Source organism: Protopterus annectens, chromosome 3.part1, assembly GCF_019279795.1.
Source record: "Protopterus annectens isolate FY-2018-M chromosome 3.part1, PAN1.0, whole genome shotgun sequence".
Classification (NCBI taxonomy): domain Eukaryota; kingdom Metazoa; phylum Chordata; order Ceratodontiformes; family Protopteridae; genus Protopterus; species Protopterus annectens.
The window spans coordinates 1,652,533,859-1,652,553,816 of record NC_056732.1 but is presented as its reverse complement, the minus strand read 5'-3'; the positions used below and the strand labels follow the sequence as shown (position 1 = coordinate 1,652,553,816).

The 19,958-nt window shown below is 42.4% G+C and overlaps 1 protein-coding gene across 1 annotated transcript in view; it reads right to left on the bottom strand.

Annotated features, from left to right (window-relative positions):
* The window catches only part of PEX1 (peroxisomal biogenesis factor 1), a 1,694,243-nt gene that overhangs the window by 781,026 nt on the left and 893,259 nt on the right, over positions 1 to 19,958 (bottom strand). Inside the window, exons 14-15 of the mRNA XM_044067676.1 lie at positions 18,749 to 18,938; positions 11,641 to 11,807 (exon numbers count right to left, since the gene is read on the bottom strand). Coding sequence (XP_043923611.1) covers positions 11,641 to 11,807; positions 18,749 to 18,938 — 357 coding nt within the window. The remainder of the gene's footprint in view (positions 1 to 11,640; positions 11,808 to 18,748; positions 18,939 to 19,958) is intronic.

The window sequence follows — 19,958 nt, the reverse complement described above, 5'->3', positions numbered from 1 at the left end:
CGGCCACAGAACCCAGACCGAAATACAAAAGGTGGGGGCATATCCATATTCATCAAGGATACCCACATCTCCAGGTTATTGGCACAGCATGATGCTTCAGAAATCATCCACATGCAACTAACAACGGGCAAAACTGCAATTCATATTGTAGCTTGCTACAGATCACCCACCGTATCCCAGGACCTCCATTCCGCATTTCTGGAAACACTGGGAAACATAAAGGTCCTACCAAACACCTTAAAATTGGGTGATCTCAATTACTCAAACATTAACTGGGAGAACTACTCAAGTACTAACTCCCTTGCCCAACATTTCCTAGAATTTATAAACTCAAATGCCCTGGATCAACTGGTCAACACTCCCACCAGAAGTGACAACATATTGGACCTGGTCATCACCAACACGGGCGACCAGTGTTCCACACCGGAGGTCAACCCCCCTCTGGTTAGATTTGACCATAAACAAATCACTCTGGATATCCACATTGCGCCCCCACCCCTGGTCAAGGAAACCGCCATGAAAAACGTTTCAAAAGCAAACTTCACGTTACTTAAGACCAAGGTGGAAAGTTTCAAAGCCTCCATGCTAAAGGATAACACTGTCCAAGCTGCAAAATCCTTTACTAATGCATTCTACGGGCACCTACAAGAATGCATGGATCTTGCTATCCCAAGCAAAACCAAGACTTATTCCTTCAAGAAAAGGAAACCAGTCTGGTGGACCCCTGCCATAAACAAGCTATACAATAGAAGGAGGAAACTAGTACAGAAAAGAGTAAAATCCCAAGAAGGGAAGACATCCCTGATCAGTATCAGCAAGTATCTACGATCCCTCAAAAAATCATCCAAGGCTAGCTTCGAAAGAAAAATTGGCAAGGACTCCAAAAATAACCACAAGGCATTCTTTAGCTATGTCAAGAATCTAAGTGGCAATGCTCAGATCTGCTCGGAGTTAGTGCAGAAAGGCACAAAATACACTGAACCGACTGATATTGCCAACATCATGGCAGACAGGTTCAGTGCAGACTTCACCCCCCCAAAAGGGCACATAACCATACCAGAAGAATGTAGAGCCCCTAAAATCACAGACACTCAGGTTAAAACAGCCCTCTCCAAAGCCAAAAACACAATATCACTGGGACCGGACAGTGTCCCAGGTTGCGTCCTACATGAGCTCAAAGACGAACTAACCCCTCACCTAAACACACTGTTCAAACTCAGCCTCTCCACAGGCTACATACCCATAGAGTGGCGCACAGCAATGGTTATTCGGCTCCACAAAGGTGGAGCTACAGCAGACCCCGGGAACTATCGCCCTATAAGCCTGACTAGCTTGGTCTGCAAGGCTATGCAGTGCATCATTATGGAACTCATTAAAAGAGACACTGGGAACCTCCAAACACTGGACCCTACCCAGTTCGGCTTTGTTAAAGGCAGATCATGCCTCCTAAAACTGGTGGACTTCTTTGAGACAGTTACCAAGGCTATAGATGAGGAAAAGGTGGTACACACAGCCTACCTAGACCTTGCAAAGGCCTTCAACACCATTCCCCATTCTGGTATTATAGACAAGCTCACCAGCTTGAACATAAACCCCTATGTCAAAGATGGGTTGTCAACTGGTTCACGGACAGAATCCACATGGTGAGAGCTGTGGGAGCCAGGTCCGACTCTAAACCAGTTACAAGTGGCATTCCCCAGGGCTCAGTCCTAGGACCCCTCCTGTTCGGCATATACTTCTCAGAGGTACAGGCAAACACAGGACTATGGCTGACCAATTTTGCAAATGACTGCAAACTAGGGTCTATAATTGACTCTCCGGCTGACACAGACATCCTCCAGGAGGGTCTCACTGAGATGGATACTTGGTGTCAAAATCATGGCCTGAAGCTAAATTCCAAAAAATGCATGGTCATCCCCTTTGGAAAAAATAAAGTACCACAAACTACCACATAGGTGGTAGTCCCCTAAATACAGAAGTTGTAATAAGGGATCTGGGGACCCAAGTAGATAGTAATCTCTCCTTTGATAATTACATTGCCAAAGTGGTTAGAAAATCCTTCTATGTTGCCCACCTAATCACAAAAGGGTTTGCATCCAGATCAAAAAAAGTCATTGTGCCCCTCTACTCATCACTCATCAGACCCATCATAGAGTATAACACCCCATTTGGGATCTACCTTACAAGACACCTGCAACAGCTGGAAAGACCACAGAAGTACCTCACCAAGAGGATCACTGGCCTCAAACAGATGCCCTATGCAGCTCGACTGAAGAAACTCCAGCTGTATTTGGTTGCATATCGGCTATTCATAGGTCATCTCTGCCTGACATACAAAGCCATGCCCAACCCAGAATTGATGGACATGCTACACCTAAAGAAAACCATAGCCCCTCGAGCCACATGCTCTAGGGATCTAAACCTCACTACAACAATAAATAGGATGTGCTGGAGGGATAGAGTCCTGTCCCAGAGACTTCCCATGCTTTGGAACAAGATTCCAATCTACATTAGGAGGAGCTTCTCGCTAACACTCTTCAAGAGAAACCTTGACGAGTGGATGGAAAATAGAAAGTTTACCCCGGGACCACTTCAGTGGCTCTGCTGGACAGAGGCACAGGGAACTAATCTAAGGGGACGGCGAAAGCCAACACATTCTGGCTAAGCTTATAAATGCCATCAGGCAGATAGCCTAGTACCTACCTATGAACATCCAGAACTGGAGGGATTGCTAAAGGTCTATGTCATGGCAAATCTAAAAATTCTCTGAGTCTCTTTTTGGACTGAGGATAATCCTGGCATTCCCAGCAGAAATGCTCTCTTACAGTATGTAGAGTTTCACCAAAAGAAAAATCCTCTGGAGGGGAAGCAGAGGGAATGGAATCCTCTGCATCTGAATCCTCATAAGCAGATAAAGGCATGTCTTCATATTCAGAAACCTTAGAGTCGTCGGACTCTTCATCTGTTAAAGCTGCTGCGGAAAGGTCTTTTTTTCTTAGCAGGGGAAGGCTGGCTTCTCCTAATCATCATAATCAGGTCTTCTACCATTTCAAGCATTTGATGTTGTGGCATGGAAGCAGGTGCTTGAGTTTGTGTCGTCGTTTTTTTACGCATAGCTCGTACTCCTGGCCTTAGAAACTTGGTAGTTTTAGGAAGAACTGAAGATGTGAAAGTAGTCGTCTGTTTGGGTCAATTATCAGTAATGCGAAGAATTCCTCGGAAGCCGGTGCTTGCACAGCGGCTCTGGACCCATCCAAAGTAGAGACATCTGCAGGTTCCATAGTCAAAGAAGAGTCTCGCAGCATACCGTACTCCGAATTGGTCTCAGTAGTGGCCTGCGAATCCATTAAAGCGGGCATCAGGGGCTGCAAAAGCGCCTCAATGAGTACCAGCGAACTGGTGACTAGTTTAACAGAAGCGTCGTCGGCAGTTTTGGACCTCTGCAGTCTGTCTCTGTCTTTATCCTTACATTTTTTCAGAAGATCGGTAGTTGGATGGCTTACCAAAGCCATTTCGGAATAAGGAGATAGAGGACGAAAGTATTTAGTGACAATAAGGGCCAACAACAAATAGTTTGGGTGTCGAACAAAGCACAAAATCGACAGCGAGGTGCGTCATGGTCTGGGCCTAAACAGGTGATGCAGTAAGAATGGAAATCTTGGTGTGGTATTTGCTTTTCACAGGGGAGACAATTGTCAACTTTTTCTGACATCGGTTAGAACAAGAAAAAAGGATCCCTAATAGGGTACTTAGCTTTAGAAGACTTCAGGATGATTCAATTCGGAAAAGAAAACTCAGGTAGCGGCCGAGCAGCACTTCATGCGAACTGCTTCTGCTTCTGGCTCCTCGGCAAGAAAGCCTGGTGTAATGGTGTTGGTTGCCTGTTTTTATACCCCTGACGGCCTGACGTCAGTCCTGAAGTGACAGTAACCGACGCAGAAATACTAAGTCTCTGGTATTCGGGCCGACTGAGGGCTACCTGCAGGCAGATAACCCAAGTGTGATGACTGCAACAGTGAAGCACGAAGAACATCAAAAGGTTCCTTGGTCAGGCTCATCTTCTCCCTAACCTCTTTTACAGCTCTCAAATACTTACTAATTTACAGTTCTCTCTACTATCCAAACTCGACACCACATACAACAAAGTAGCCAGATTTGCAGCTATCTACCACCAAAATCACACCACTGTTTTGCTCTTCACATGCTCAGCTGGCTAGAGTTTCCTAACCATCTCTTATTTAATCAACTTTTCATCATACACACTATCCTAAACAAGCCCTACTCCTGCCCTAGCATATCCTCTCTTATCTCCCTCTATAACCCACTACGCTCCCACAGAAGCTCAGACCAATGTCTTTTACAAATTTTTAAAGCGAAAAATAATTTGGACAAAACCTCTACAGCTACCTTCCTGCTCTATTCATGGACTAAGCTTCCCATGCCCCTCAGAAATATTACCCATGCTCATGAATTCAAGACAACTCTCAGAAATTACTTATACAGTGCCTGGAAATGTCACTGCAATCATCCCACTTGAACTCCTCCCTTCCCTCTCTCCTCCTTTATTCGTCTCCCTCCCTGACTTTCCTTCCTACTTACTCATTTCCTACAATTATGCTATCCTAACGTCCTGCGTATTACAACAATAATTAACTACTGCTCTCCACACCCTTACAATTCTTGCCCCCTGTAATCTGACACTAGTTTCCTTTCTTTCTTCTACCCTTCTCTTTTATTTGTCCTCACACTGTAACTTGTCAGCTAATTGCTTTGATTCTCATACTAGACCACCAATAACAATTCTTTTGCATTTTTGCCACTTTGTTCTTACCAACCTCCTCACTACTTACTGTTATGCCTCATTTTCTGAGATCTCTCACTTGTACTGTAATTGGACAACTGTTTAACCTTTTCTGTGTATACTTTTTTATTGTGTTTATTGTACCTTACCTGTTATTTTTTACTTGCCTAATTTGTACTGTGAATTTTTTTACTTGCATAATTTGTACTGTGGAGCTTTTCTCCCTGGGCCTCTGCTGAAAAAGGGAGCAAGCTCAGTCAGACCATCTCTGTCAACAAATGTCATGTAAATACATAAATAAATAAATTAAATAAATAAATACAGAACTGGTCATTACCTTTTTGATCTGATTAGTTCCACTAGCTCTACAACTTGTCTTATGAAGGAAACCCAATGTGGAATTTATACTTACCAGGGATCATTCGACCAAGACATGGGGGAAATTTCCCTACTTGTTTTAAGTGCCAAGATATATTCAATCAGGCAACTAGACCTCTGTTTAACAAATCTTCTGAAGAATGGCACTTCAGGAGTGCAATACCCTCATGCCAGCTTCTACACATAACTGTTACCACATTTTTCTTGTTCAATGTCTTATTAGTTGCTTGTATACAATGTATTACCATGTTTGATACACAAAAGTAGAAAAGCATTCTTTAGCCGACATTTTAGGACCACTTACCTAACTATACAGACATTGTCCCATTCGATTCTCAGCTAGAGCGTCTTCTGTGTGGAGGCATGCGTGAATGGGCGTGCCTTCGTTGAAGGTTGTGCGTCAGGGCTGGTAACTCGGCACATAAAAATCCACTACCAAACATTAGAGGACCGGAGTTCTGCTGTGGCGACCCATAACCGGGATAAGCCGAAAGACACAACAACAATAACATAACTATGCATTCCCAAAAGCTGCCTATTTATAACTTAGCACTTGTTTTTGGTTTTCTATGTCGTAATATGCTTGTACAAAAACAAGTTTTTTTTTCCATGTTTCTTTGCCACTTGGCTGGAAGGGGTTCCTGGACCAGTTCCCCACCAAGTTATTTTATAATACAATATTTAATTATTTTATTTATTTCATTTGTTAAACGGGTAATGTCCGACTGGGCCAGAAGCCTATTTTCAGCAGAGACCCGGGAAGAAAAGCTCCAAGAAGGTTACTCAGAATGTTTTAGATTTGAGATAATATTTGAGATAAGGAAATAGAACATAAATATCCACGCAAATGCAAATAGAAGCTGCAAATAGAATTTCAAATTACAAGGTTAACATGGTGTCTACAAAGCAATCAAAATTAAACAAAACATTTTACCATGCAAATCTCATTTAAATTAGAAGATTTAAATACAAGGTGTCTATAAAGTAAGCAAGAATTACAACAGTTTTACCATACAATTTTTTTTTTTTTTTTTACAAGTTATGTTTTGAGTATAAGAAGGCTTGTAAAGACAGGAGGTATAGAGCAATATGAACAAGGGAGTTGGAAACTTGGGGGTTGAGATGATTAGCCTGGGTGGGTACAGGAGCAAAGTCTATGTTTTAAGAAATATTCCTTAAGGGTAATATAGTATAATACAATAATAAAATATAATACAATGCAATAGTGCTGCATATGATAAAAAAACTATTCTATATAGTATTGCTTTTTCACAGTAAGCCATAACATCTTAAATGGACTTCCCACACCTGCACAGTCCCACTCTGTGGGTACTACAACCAAATAATGCCAAATGAAGACTTCCCTAGCAACCTTTAAAACTTGTTTGGATGACTGGACAGGTGACCACAAATTTTTATCCTGCATGATTGGAGGAACTCCATGGTCAGCCTCAGTAAGTAGCTGAGATCGCTCATAAAATCCTCCAAAGCTAGTTACGAAAACAAAATCACCACAGATTCTAAAGACAACCACAAAGCATTCTATGGCTATGTCAAGAATCTCAATGGCAACACTCAGATCTGCTCAGAGTTACAGTAAAATGGCACTAAATATACAGAACCAACTAATATTGTCAACATCGTGGCAGATAGGTTCAGTGCTAACTTTACCTCCCTCTCATCCCCCTAAACAGCCCATCTCTATACTGGAAGAATTCGATGTTCCTGTAATCATGGCTGCACAGGTAAAAAAACACACTCTCCAAAGCTAAGAACACAGCATCCATGGGACCTGACAACATCCCAGGCTGCAATCTACATGAACTACAGAACGAACCGGCACCCCAACAAAGTATCCTGTTCAATCATAGCCTTAAATCAGGCTTTGTGCCCATTGAGTGGCGCACAGTGACAGTCATCCCACTCAACAAAGGGGGATATACCACGGTCACTGGGAACTACCACCCCATTAGCCTGACAAGCCTGGTCTGCAAGGCTATGGAACGTATCATCATGGAACTTATAAACAATGATATTGGTAATCTCCAAACTCTGGACCCCACCCTGTTCAGGTTTATAAAAGGCAGATCTTGTCTCCTAATCCTGATAGACTTCTTTGAAGCGGTCACCAAAGCCGTAGATGAGGGCAAGGTGGTTCACACAGCCTATCTAAATCTCGCCAAGGCTTTCGACACCATCCCCCACTCTGGAATTATAGATAAACTCACTAAACTAGGTATAAATCCCTATGTCACAAGATGGGTTGCCAACTGGCTCACTGACAGAACCCACACTGTGAAAGTAGCAGACTCCAAGTCCGACTTCAGACCAGTGATAAGTGAAGTACCACAGGGTTCAGTCCTGGGTCCTCTCCTGTTTGGTATCTACTTCTCAGAAGGTCTTTGGCTAACGAAGTTTGCAGATGACTGCAAACTAGGAGCCATAATCGAAAGTCCTAATGATGTGGACATCCTACAAAACGGCTTCACTGAGACAGATGCCTGGTGTCAAAGCCATGGCCACAAGCTCAATGCCAAAAAGTGCATTGTCATTCCTTCTGGTAAAAACTCTGTACCCATGACCTACCACATAGGCAGTAGTCTACTTAACACCAAAAGTGAAAGAAAAAAAAAACTAAGGGTAATGCTGCTCAACGCCAGAAGTCTAAACCTCAAGATGCACGCACTCGAGACTCTCCTCACTACGCAGAATATCGATATCTGTGCAGTAACAGAAACCTGGTTCAAGGCTCCCGGGAGCACCCCATCACTAATAGGTTATACTTCATACCATGCTTTTCGGCCCCAAAACTCGGACAGAACCACAAAAGGAGGGGAGTATCCATATTTATCAAAGATACCCACACCTCCAGGTTAGTGGCACTGCACAAAGCATCGAAGACCATCCATGTGCAACTAACAGTGGGCAAAACTGCCTTTCAGTATGTAGCCTGCTACAGACCACCCTCCCAAACACAAAAACCTCACTCATCTTTCCTGAGAACACTGGAGAATATGACGGTCTCTCCAAACACTATTATATTGGGTGACTTCAACTACCCGAACATTGATTGGGAAAACTACTCAAACCCAAACACCCTCGCCCAACGGTTCCTAAACTTTATAAACTCAAATGCTATGGAACAAATGGTCACCACTCCCACAAGAGGGGAAAACATATTGGATCTGGTCATCACCAACATGGGGTCTCTATGTTCCACACCAGAGGTGTGCCCCTCATTGGTAAGATCAGACCATAAACTAATCTCACTGGACATCCATATTCTGTCCCCACCCCCAGCCAAGGTAACCACGGTGAAGAACTTCTCAAAAGCAAACTTCACACTTCTCAAAACTGAGGTGGAATCCTTCAAAGCCCCCGGGCCAGTGGAAAATACGGCCCAAAATGCAGAATGCTTTACAAAAGTATTCTATGGACACCTACAGGAATGCATGGAGCATCCTATCCCAAATAAAACCAAGACTCACTCCTCCAAAGGCAGGAGACCTGTCTGGTGGACCCCGGCCATAAATAAGCTATACAACAGAAGGAGAAAGCTACTACATGATAGAGCAAAATTCCAAAAAGGGAAGGCGTCTCTGATCAATACTAGCAAGAAACTACGATCCCTCATAAAATCATCTAAGGCCAGCTTCGAAAGAAAAATTGCACAAGACACTAAAGATAATCACAAGGCCTTCTTTAGTTATGTCAGAAACCTGGGAGGCAACTCCCAGATACGCCCTGAGCTAGTGCAAAATGACAAAAAATACACTGAACCCACAGACATTGCCAACATCCTGGCAGAAAGGTTCAGTGCAAACTTCTCCCCCCCTTCCCTCCCAAAAGAGCAAATGTCTATCCCAACAGAGTCTAGTCTTCCTGAGATCACAGATGCACAGGTGAGAGCTGCCCTCTCCAAAGCAAAAAACACAGCATCAATGGGACCAGACGGTGTCCCGGGCTGCATCTTACACGAGCTCCAAGAAGAACTAAACCCTCATATAAAGTCACTGTTCAAGCTCTGCCTTACTACAGGATATGTACCCAAGGAATGGCGTACACCAACAGTGGTCCCACTCCACAAAGGTGGTGCCACAACAGACCCCGGAAATTATCGCCCTATAAGCCTGACTAGCCTGGCCTGCAAAGCTATAGAGCGTATCATCACGGAAATCATAAACAAAGACATTGGGAACCTCCAGACACTGGATCCTACCCAATTCGGCTTTGTTAAGGGCAGATGTTGCCTCTTGAACCTGGTCGACTTCTTTGAAACAGTTACCAAAGGCATAGATGAAGGGAAGGTAGTCCACACAGCCTACCTGGACCTCGCAAAAGCCTTCGACACAATACCCCACTCGGGCATCATAAATAAGCTCACCAGCTTAAATATCACCCCCTATGTTACAAGATGGGTTGCAAACTGGCTCAGGGATAGAACCCACATGGTCAGAATAGCAGGTGCCATGTCAGACTAAACCAGTTACAAGTGGCTTCCCACAAGGCTCAGTCCTGGGACCCCTCTTGTTCGGTATATATTTCTCCGAGGTACAGGCTAACACGGGTGGACTATGGCTGACCAGGTTCGCAGATGACTGCAAACTGGGTGCCATAATAGACTCTCCGTCTGACACAAGCATCCTCCAAAAGGGTCTCACAGAGACGGATAACTGGTGCCAGAGCCATGGCCTAAAGCTAAATGCCAAAAAGTGCATAGTCATCCCCTTTGGGAAAAACAAAGTGCCCACAAATTACCACATAGGTGGTAATCCATTAAGTATGGAAGAAGTAATTAGGGACTTGGGGACCCAAGTAGATAGCAATCTCTCCTTTGACAATCACATTGCCAAAGTGGTTAGAAAGACCTTCTATATAGCCCACCTTATCATGAAAGGGTTCACATCTAGATCAAGAGAGGTCATTGTACCCCTCTACTCATCACTTATCAGGCCCATAATTGAATACAATGCCCCATTTGGGACACCTGCAGCAACTGGAAAGATCCCAAAAGTACCTCACCAAGAGGATCAAGGGGCTCAAACAGATGTCCTATGCAGTTCGGCTAAAGAAACTCCAGCTCTACTCAGTTGCGTACCGCCTACTCAGAGGCGATCTGTGTCTGACTATAAAGCCATGTCCAACCCAGAATTAATGGACATGCTTCACCTCAGGAAATCCAAATCCCTTAGAGCCACACGCTCCAGGGACTTGAACCTCAGCACAGAAATAAATAGGACACACTGGAGGGACAGATTCATATCCCAGAGGCTCCCCTCACTCTGGAACAAAATCCAAACCATGTTAGGCAGAGCCCCTCACTGACCCTCTTCAACAGAAATCTTGATGAGTGGATGGGAGATCATAAGTTTACCCCTGGGATCTCTTCCGTGTCCCTGCTTGACAGAGGTACAGTAAACTAACCTTAAAAGGGCTACCTTCTGTGACCTACTATACAGAGGCACAAGTCAACTAATCTAAAAGGGTGGTGAAAGCCAAACACACTCTGGCTAGGCTTATAAATGCCCTAAGAAAGATAACCTAGTATCAACCTATGAACCTAGAAGTGTGATAAGAGAACTTGGGACACTGATGGACAGTAGTTTCTCCTTTGATAATCAACATTGCCACAGTAGTCAGGAAATCCTTCTATGTGGCACACCTCATCACAAAAGGTTTCTCATCCAGGAAAAAAGAGGTCCTTGTTCCCCTGTAGTCATCACTCATTAGACCCATTATAGAATACAGCACCCCTTTTGGTATGTACCTCACAATACATCTACAACAACTGGAAAGGCTGCAGAAATACCTTACAAAGAGGATTACTGGCCTCAAACAGATAAGCTACGCAGACCGTCTCAAAAAACTTCAGCTTTACTCCATCGCATATCGCCTACTCAGAGGCAATCCCTGCCTAACATACAAAGCTATGTCAAACCCAGAACTGCTGAACATGCTCCATTTAAAGAAATCCCAATCCCTCCGAGCTACACACTCCAGGGACCTAAACCTTGTCACAACAATAAATAGAACATGCTGGAGGGATAGATTCCTGTCCCAGAGACTTCCCATACTCTGGAACAAACTGCCTACCTATATCAAACAAAGCTCCTCATTAGCACTCTTCACGAAAAATCTTGATGATTGGATGGGAGATGGGAAATTCACCCCAGGGATCACTTCTGTGGCTCTACTCGACAGGGGCACAGGAAAATAATTTCCTTGGGTGGCGAAAGCCAGGGTACCTTTTTGGCTAGGCTTATATAGGCCTTAGGGCCAATAGCCTAGTACCTACCTATGAACCTATACATAGGAAAAACTGTTAGACTCCCACCAGTACGGGGTGATGTGGTGTCCTTGGTCATAAGCCTAATGAGAACTTATAAACCTAGGCACACAGTTTCCCATGACTGATATGTATGCATTTATCTGTTCATTTCTCTTTTCTTTTGCATTTTTACCTTTGCTGGCAACTGAATGGTATCCATCAGCAACTGCTTAACTTCATGTAAGCCTCCAACATTTTCCCAGCCCAAGTCTTTAGGCTTGTGCAAGTTAGCATTTCTCAGGGCTGAAGGAGTGAACCCTTTAATGGCCTGCAGAAAATCAGATGTTGACAAACATAACCCTGTCAAAGAGAGAAAACATGAAAAACAAGAAAAAAGCAAGTAAATAAGAAACTCAATTATACTTGCATTCCACAGTCTGTATTCAACATTATGATTCATGAGAAAACACTACAAACTACTTATATTTATTAAGTCAGAAAGCAATCACAATAGAAATATAAAAACAGCAGACATGCACAGTGCCATGCAAGGCAACATAAGAAACATGTACAGATCTCTGTGAAGAAATGCTGACAAATTCAGATTTAAGTAAAACTGCTGAGTACCTAGTGCAAAACAGCATAAATAAATGATGTATTGCATTCTGTTTATTGATTAGCAGTGTGCCACAGCTAAAAGCTGATCTCGTGGCCACTGTTCTATAGCAGATCATATTTATCTGTTTCATGAATGAGGCAGATTACAAGTAAAAAAATATATACAAATAAGAAAAAAGAAGGCTTGGAATACATTCCTATCCTGTATGACACCAAAACTTCAGTGAAACTCAACAATGCAAAGCTTTCAATTTGAGTTCCTCAGATGTAGTTATAAATTTAACAGGTGCAGCCTGAATAAAACATTTAAAACAAATTATTTTAAGAAATTGTCATCATAATACCAAAGAATCATCATAATATTGGGTGATTTCAATTACCCAAACACTAACTGGGAGAACTACTCAAGTACTAACTCCCTTGCCCAACGCTTCCTAGAATTTATAAACTCGAACGCCCTGGATCAACTGGTCAACACCCCCACCAGAGGTGACAACATATTGGACCTGGCCATCACCAACATGGGCGACTGGTGTTCTACACCGGAGGTCAAACCCTCGCTTGTTAGATCAGACCACAGACTAATCACTCTGGATATCCACATTGCGCCCCTACCTCCAATCAAGGAAACCACTGTGAAAAACTTTTCAAAAGCAAACTTCACATTACTTAAGCCCGAGGTGGAAAGGTTCACAGCCCCCATGCTAAAGGGCAATGCTGCCCAAGCTGCTGAATCCCTTACAAAGGCACCCTATGAGCACCTGCAAAAATGCATGGATTGTGCTATCCCAAGCAAAACCAAGACTCACTCCTCCAAGAAAAGGAAACCAGTCTGGTGGACCCCTGCCATAAACAAGCTATACAATAGAAGGTGGACCCCTGCCATAAACAAGCTATACAATAGAAGGAGGAAATAAGTGCAGAAAAGAGTAAAATCCCAAGAAGGAAAGACATCCCTGATCAGTATCAGCAAGAAACTACAATCCCTCATAAAATCATCCAAGGCTAGCTTTGAAAGATAAATTGCCAAGGACTCCAAAGATGAACACAAAAGCGTTCTTTAGCTATGTCAAGAACCTAAGTGGAAACTCTCAGATCTGCTCTGAGTTAGTGCAGAATGGCACAAAATACACTGAACCGAATGATATTGCCAACCTTCTGGCAGACAGGTTTAGTGCAAACTTCACCCCCCTCTCATCCCCTAAAGGGCCCATAACCATAGCAGAAGAATGTACTGCCCCAGCTAAAACAGGTTAAAACAGCCCTATCCAAAGCCAAAAATACAGCTTCAATGGGACCAGACTGTGTCCCAGGCTGCGTCTTACATGAGCTCCAAAATGAACTAACCCCTCACCCAAACACACTGTTCAAACTGAGCCTCTCTACAGGCTACGTACTCATACAGTGGTGCACAGCAACAGTTATCCCGCTCCACAAAGGTGGAGCCACAATGGACCATGGGAACTATCGCCCTATAAGCCTGACAGCCTGGTCTGCAAGGCTATGGAGTGCATCATCATGGAATTCATTAACAGAGACATTGGGAACCTTCAAACATTGGACCCTAGTTTGGCTTTGTTAAGGGCAGATCATGCCTCCTAAACCTGGTGGACTTCTTTGAGACAGTTACCAAGGCTTTAGATGAGGGAAAGGAGGTCCACACAGCCTACCTAGACCTCGCAAAGGCTTTCAACACCATTCCCCATTCTGGTATTATAGACAAGCTCACCAGCCTGAACATAAACCCCTACGTCATGAGATGGGTTGCCAATTGGCTCACGATAGAACCCACACATTGAGAGTTGCAGGCTCTAGGTCCAGCTCTAAACCTGTTACAAGTGGCATCCCCCAGGGCTCAGTTCTCGGACCCCTCCTGTTCGGTATATACTTCTCAGAGGTACAGGCAAGCACAGGAGGACTATGGCTGACCAAGTTCGCAGACGACTGCAAACTAGGGGCCATAATTGACTCTCCAGCTGATACAGACATCCTCCATAAGGGTCTCACTGAGACGGATACCTGCTGTCAAAATCATGGCCTCAAGCTAAATGCCAAAAAGTGCATAGTCATCCCCTTTGGAAAAAACAAAGTATCCGCGAACTACCACATACGTGGTAGTCACCTAAATACAGAAAATGTAATAAGGGATCTGGGGACGCAAGTAGATAGTAATCTCTCCTTTGATAATCATATTGCCAAAGTGGTTAGAAAATCCTTCTATGTGGCCCACCTAATCCCAAAAGGGTTCGCATCTAGAACAAAAGAGGTTATTGTGCCACTCTACTCATCACTCATCAGACCCATCATAGAGTACAACGCCCCATTTGGGATGTACCTTACAAGACACCTGCAACAGCTGGAAAGACCACAGAAGTACCTCACCAACAGGATTACTAGCCTCAAACATATGCTCTTATGCAGCCCAACTCTAGCTGTACTCGGTTGCATACCGCTTACTCAGAGGTGATCTCTGCCTGACATACAAGGTCATGTCCAACCCAGAATTGATGGACATGCTCCAGCTACAAAAAAACAAATCCCCAAGAGCCACACGCTCTAGGGATCTAAATCTCACCACAATGATAAACAGGACATGCTGGAGGGATAGATTCCTGTCCCAGAGACTCCCAATGCTTTGGAACAGGATTCCAATCTACATTAGGAAGAGCCCCTCACTAACACTCTTCAAGAGAAATCTTGACAAGTGGATGGGAAACAGAAAATTTACGCCGGGGATCACTGCAGTGGCTCTGCTGGACAGAGGCACAGGTAACTAATGGCTTTGCTGGAATCAATGCACAGGGAACTAATCTAAGTGGTTGGCGAAAGCCAACACATTCTGGCTAGGCTTACAGATGCTCTCGGGCAGATAGCCTAGTACTTACCTATGAACCTATAAAACAAAAACACAACCAGTTGTAAGAGAAGCAGAAAACCTTGGAGAGTGGTGTATTTTACGAACAGTTAGCTTTAACACAGAGGTTAAAAAGCAGATGTTATATTGTTGAAATAAATGCCTGTTTTTACTGGAGTGAGGACTGTATATATTATTCTGCATCATTGGTTGTTATGTGCATTTTAGAGTAATGTGCCTCAACATTGTTGATACTAAAACTAACTATTCATAAAATGCTGCACATCAGCATGAATTACTACCTTCGTTTTAAAACTCCTATACCTCTTACCTAATTCAATGCTTGTCTACAAACAACGTCCATGCTGGACTATCCATTTATCTATCTACACACACACACACACACACACACACACACACACACACACACACATATGCACAATTATTTTATTTTCCATAATGATAAGCATCCATCATAACCAAATTAAAAAAATAATTCCCATAACCTTAATGACTTTTCAATGCAGCCATGACTGAACACAGGCCCACTACATCGTCATACATCAACATACAAACCCACTTCTCTATTTGCTGCTCCAGTAGCATATAGGGGTATGGCCCAAAAAATGACCCAGGCAACCTTGGTTTAATTAGCATGTCAGGTGACTGCAGCAGTGGCTGGAAGGAATGGGTATGCCTATCCCAAGGGGAAGGCGGCTACCTAGGCATCTCTTTTGACGGTCTCTGGTGGAGACTGGGGATGTCACTAGGAGAAGGCATGGTCCAAACAGGAGGTGGAACATGGATCTGGTTGAGCTGCTACAGAGGCAGGGCAATACACCGCAAGTCCCCATTACACGCCTGCTCTCCAGGCATAACCAGATCACTGTGAGAGAGGACGGAGTAAAAGTAGGGCATACAAGAAAAACCTTTGACAGAAGCAAAGATGGCTGTGCCCTCACTACTCTCTTAGGATCCATGACCAGCCCCAGAAATACCAGAGTAAGTTGGTGGGGTTGGAAATTACTTGGTAGACCCAGCATGGATGCGGGTCACTGGGCAGCTAAGCCAGTATTTTGACACAGGGGATAAAAAAGGAAATGTCCAAACCCAAAATGGAAAAGGAATCCTTCTCCAAATATAATCAACTTGTACTTAAAATGTAATTCACTTTTTGATAAATAATAATAAGTGTGTATGGAATTGCAGAAGACAGAGAGTTGAATGGGAGGTAATAACTAGAAGCATGTATGATAGGGAACATATTAAAAATTATAGTTAAGGAGTCCACCACAAAATGGAAGAATATAATTATGAAGTGACAGGATGAAGGAGGGGATAAGGAAGGGATTTGGTGGATATATTACTGATATTACTGAAAATACCAAATCAGATCTGGGACTGTAATGCACGAGGGAAATGTAGAAAAGTGCTTAAAACACATTTGCAAATGTCAAAATTGAGAAAATGGAAAGACCCATTAATATCTATAGATGGAAATAAGGAGAAAGAAAAAGTAGTTACTTGGAGGTACAGGAGAAGGGAAGATGAAGTGAAATTCTGACAACAGGTCTTAACAGGAAGGAGAATAAAAAAGTATTAAAAGGTGAAGAGTGAATTTCAATTGGATGATAGGTCAGAGTGGGAGCACAATGGGTTAAAAGTAAGATGGTGAAGAATGGGAGTCTATAGTATATATTCGAAGTTTCAAATTCCCCATATGTTCGACAACATATGATCGAGGTTTGAAACTTTGAATATTTAATAAAACATGAAAAAATAAATAAATAAAACTTACCTTAACGCTCCAAGCATGGGGGCAAGCCCACCTGCACCCCCCACACCCCCTGCTTAAACATACCAACTCCGAGATTGCACTTCAGTGCAGAAAAGGGAAATTCTCCCATTCTGCACCATATGGCGCCGTTACATTTAACCTTCGAACTTTTCAAACTTCGATCATATGGTGTCAACCGTATGACATTTGAACTTTTCAAAGTTCGTTCATGTAACAGTAACCCGAAGAATGTTACAAAAGGTTTTGCAGTGACAGGAAGTCCAGGAAATAGTGAATGAAATTAACATGAGGGGATCAGAGAGTGCAATGACAAGAGGAATGTTAAAGGTAGTAAAAAGATGGTTAGGAACATGAGAAAAGGAAGGCAGGGGAAATGAGAAGAAGCTGGGAAAGGGTGATGCAGCACAAGACTGTAGCAGAAGAATGGATATATATTTTAAAAGTCACGATATATGTTTCCAAAGCCTGTATGTTTAAAATCTTTGCATGGAACTGTCTCCACTAATACTTTCACACCCCAGCAAAGCTAGCAAAAATTTTCCCATGAAATCTGGGGACTTACTGAAGATGCTAAGAAGAAAGGGATACATGGCTACATACACTTTGGAACTGTAAGGAATTAAAAGGATATAAGGGACAGTTACAAAGGCAAATGTTACCAGAGGTGGGGATTAAGGGGATAAAACTGTTTATTGTTAGGCTATGTTAATGAACTCACAGAGGTGAGCAGAGAGGTATAAGGAAGTTTCATGACAACAGGGAAAAAGTGATTTTTAGCAGACGTAAAGGGTGAGATGATGGAATGACTAGCAGATGAAGAGAGGGAGGAGGTAAAATGTCAGGGAGGGAAGGGTATGATAAGAAATAGAGAAGAAGGTTGGCTAAAGTAGAAAAGAGAAAAGAAGAGGAGGAGAGGTTGGAAGGTTAACAGATGAAAGGCGAAGATCAACGCAGCCATAGTTCAAATATAACAAAAGAGGAAGTTAGGTTCAGGTTAAGGATAGGGAACAAGAGTTAAGTTTATGTATACAGTTAACGGGTGTTTTTTTGAAGTTTAAGGCAATATCAATGACATCTACGGATACAGGAATGGGTATTTGTGTTAACATTTCTTATCTAGTGTACATAGTATGGGGAGTAGGCTAAATGTCTATAGAAAAGAACAGAAAAGAGATGTATAAATTGTCAACAGTTACTTGTGAGTAAAGCACTGGTGAAGTGTAACTGGGAGTAATAAAAATAAATATATTCTGCAAAGTTTGAAATATTTGTGAGCCTCCAGTATTGGGTTGCAGGCAGCTGTATAACTTGTAGAGTGTTAGTGTAACAGGTGAAGATATGAAAAAGCTAACATTTTATAATTAAAAAGGAGAACATAAATGTGTACCATGCATGCAGATTGCACTGTTCGTATAGATGACAAGTTGAAATATAAATAAAAGTTCTTTGTAAGTTAAAAAGAAGCTTTCAGTAAGGTTTTCTTTGGACAAACAGCAATGACTGATTTTGGCGGTATGCAGAATTACAATTTTCTGAATGGTCTAAATGATTTTGCACCACATAAACGTGAATATTGCAGTGCGTAGGGCATACAAGAAAAATCCCGGACAGATGCAAAGACAGCTGTGCCCCTGGGGCACTCTTAGGATCCACAACCAGCTCCATAAATACCAGAGTAAGTGGGGGGGGGGGGCAAGAGATTAGTTGGTAGACCCAGCATGGATGTAAGTCACTGGGGAGCCAATTTTTAAGGGTGGGGGGGCACCTAACTTGGCTTTAAAGACAGCTTAACGATTACGAAATATGCTACAGAAATACCACAGAATATGTTGAACAATATGTAAGAATTTAATTGATTTCACATAACGTCTGAACTCCAGTATATATCCCATTCACTGCACAGCCTTGCATATTCTACACTGCAAAAAAAAAAGAGAATTCAGCCTCTACTTTAGTAAGGGTTCATTGCACATATACTTGTGTCTACTAAGATTTGCTGTATTTGTGTTACTCTAAAAACAGATACCATACCTTGTTCTAAGAAGCTCTTGTTATTAAGCACCCAAGCATGCATGGCTCGCTCCACAAGCACAGTAAAATCGCGAGCCACAAAACCGTCTGTCTCCTTGGCTACAGAATGAAGATCAAGTGCCTGGAGTGCCTCTTCAGCTACATTCGTCTTATTAAGTATCACAGATTTCAGAATTTCAATTCTTTGTGCCTGAAGAAAGAAGACACGCTTTTAGGTAAAGCTTTCATTATATATCATAATCTAAACATGTAACACACAATGGTACAATCACAGACCTGGGACCTAAAAAAGGTAATTACGAATACCACTCCACTCCAACCTCGTCAAAAAGACTATTATAAAAGAGTCATAGTGACTTTTAAACTGAAGTAAACTCTTAAAACATCTTACAGAAATACAAAAATCCACGCTCCATGAAATGCAGCACGCTGATCCTTTTATAGTACAGCAGAGCATTAAACAGTAATCATTACAGTCAACTATTTTTAATTCATTTTTTACTGGGTAAAGAAAAAAAAGAGTGCAGATGCCTCTTTTCAAGGGTAACTTTGGAGCCCTTTCTAGTTAGGAGTTAAATATACACTATGTAATATTTAAGGGGAGATTACAGTAATAAAAAATCAAGACCACAGACCAAAGCTTGTCAACAGCCCACACCAACTGAAACACAAAGGATATTTCTGATGATTTAGAAATATACTGTTGGTTCAGTAATGTCTCCTTAAATGTCCTTATTCAGTTTTTAAATGTTCTAGAAAGTAAAATTAAATGTTACCCTAGGTATTTACTGTCACAGTATCTCTTCAGAATGAGGCTAATGCAGAATATGCAAACCTTCACACATTTGTCATCTACAATACCAAACTGCAATGTCTGTTTTTTTTTTATTTCATTAAAAGTCTTCTTCATAGGACAACCTTCCTCCCACACAACTGTATCCTACAATTAGTACATCAAGGTGAATAATTTTTGTTTTATAGTCTTCGTTCAACACTCAAAAGCTTCTTATTGACCAGGGATATTAAAGAAATCGGATTAAACCACTGTCTCCTCTAAACTCAGGGTCAGATGAGTGATTACTTCTGTCTGAGCCATTGCTGAAGACCTAGTCTCCTATAACTATTACACAGAACTTAAATATGGGGCTTACGACATACATGTCACATGTCACAATAAATAGATGAGACTAGTGATGCACACTGTCCAATT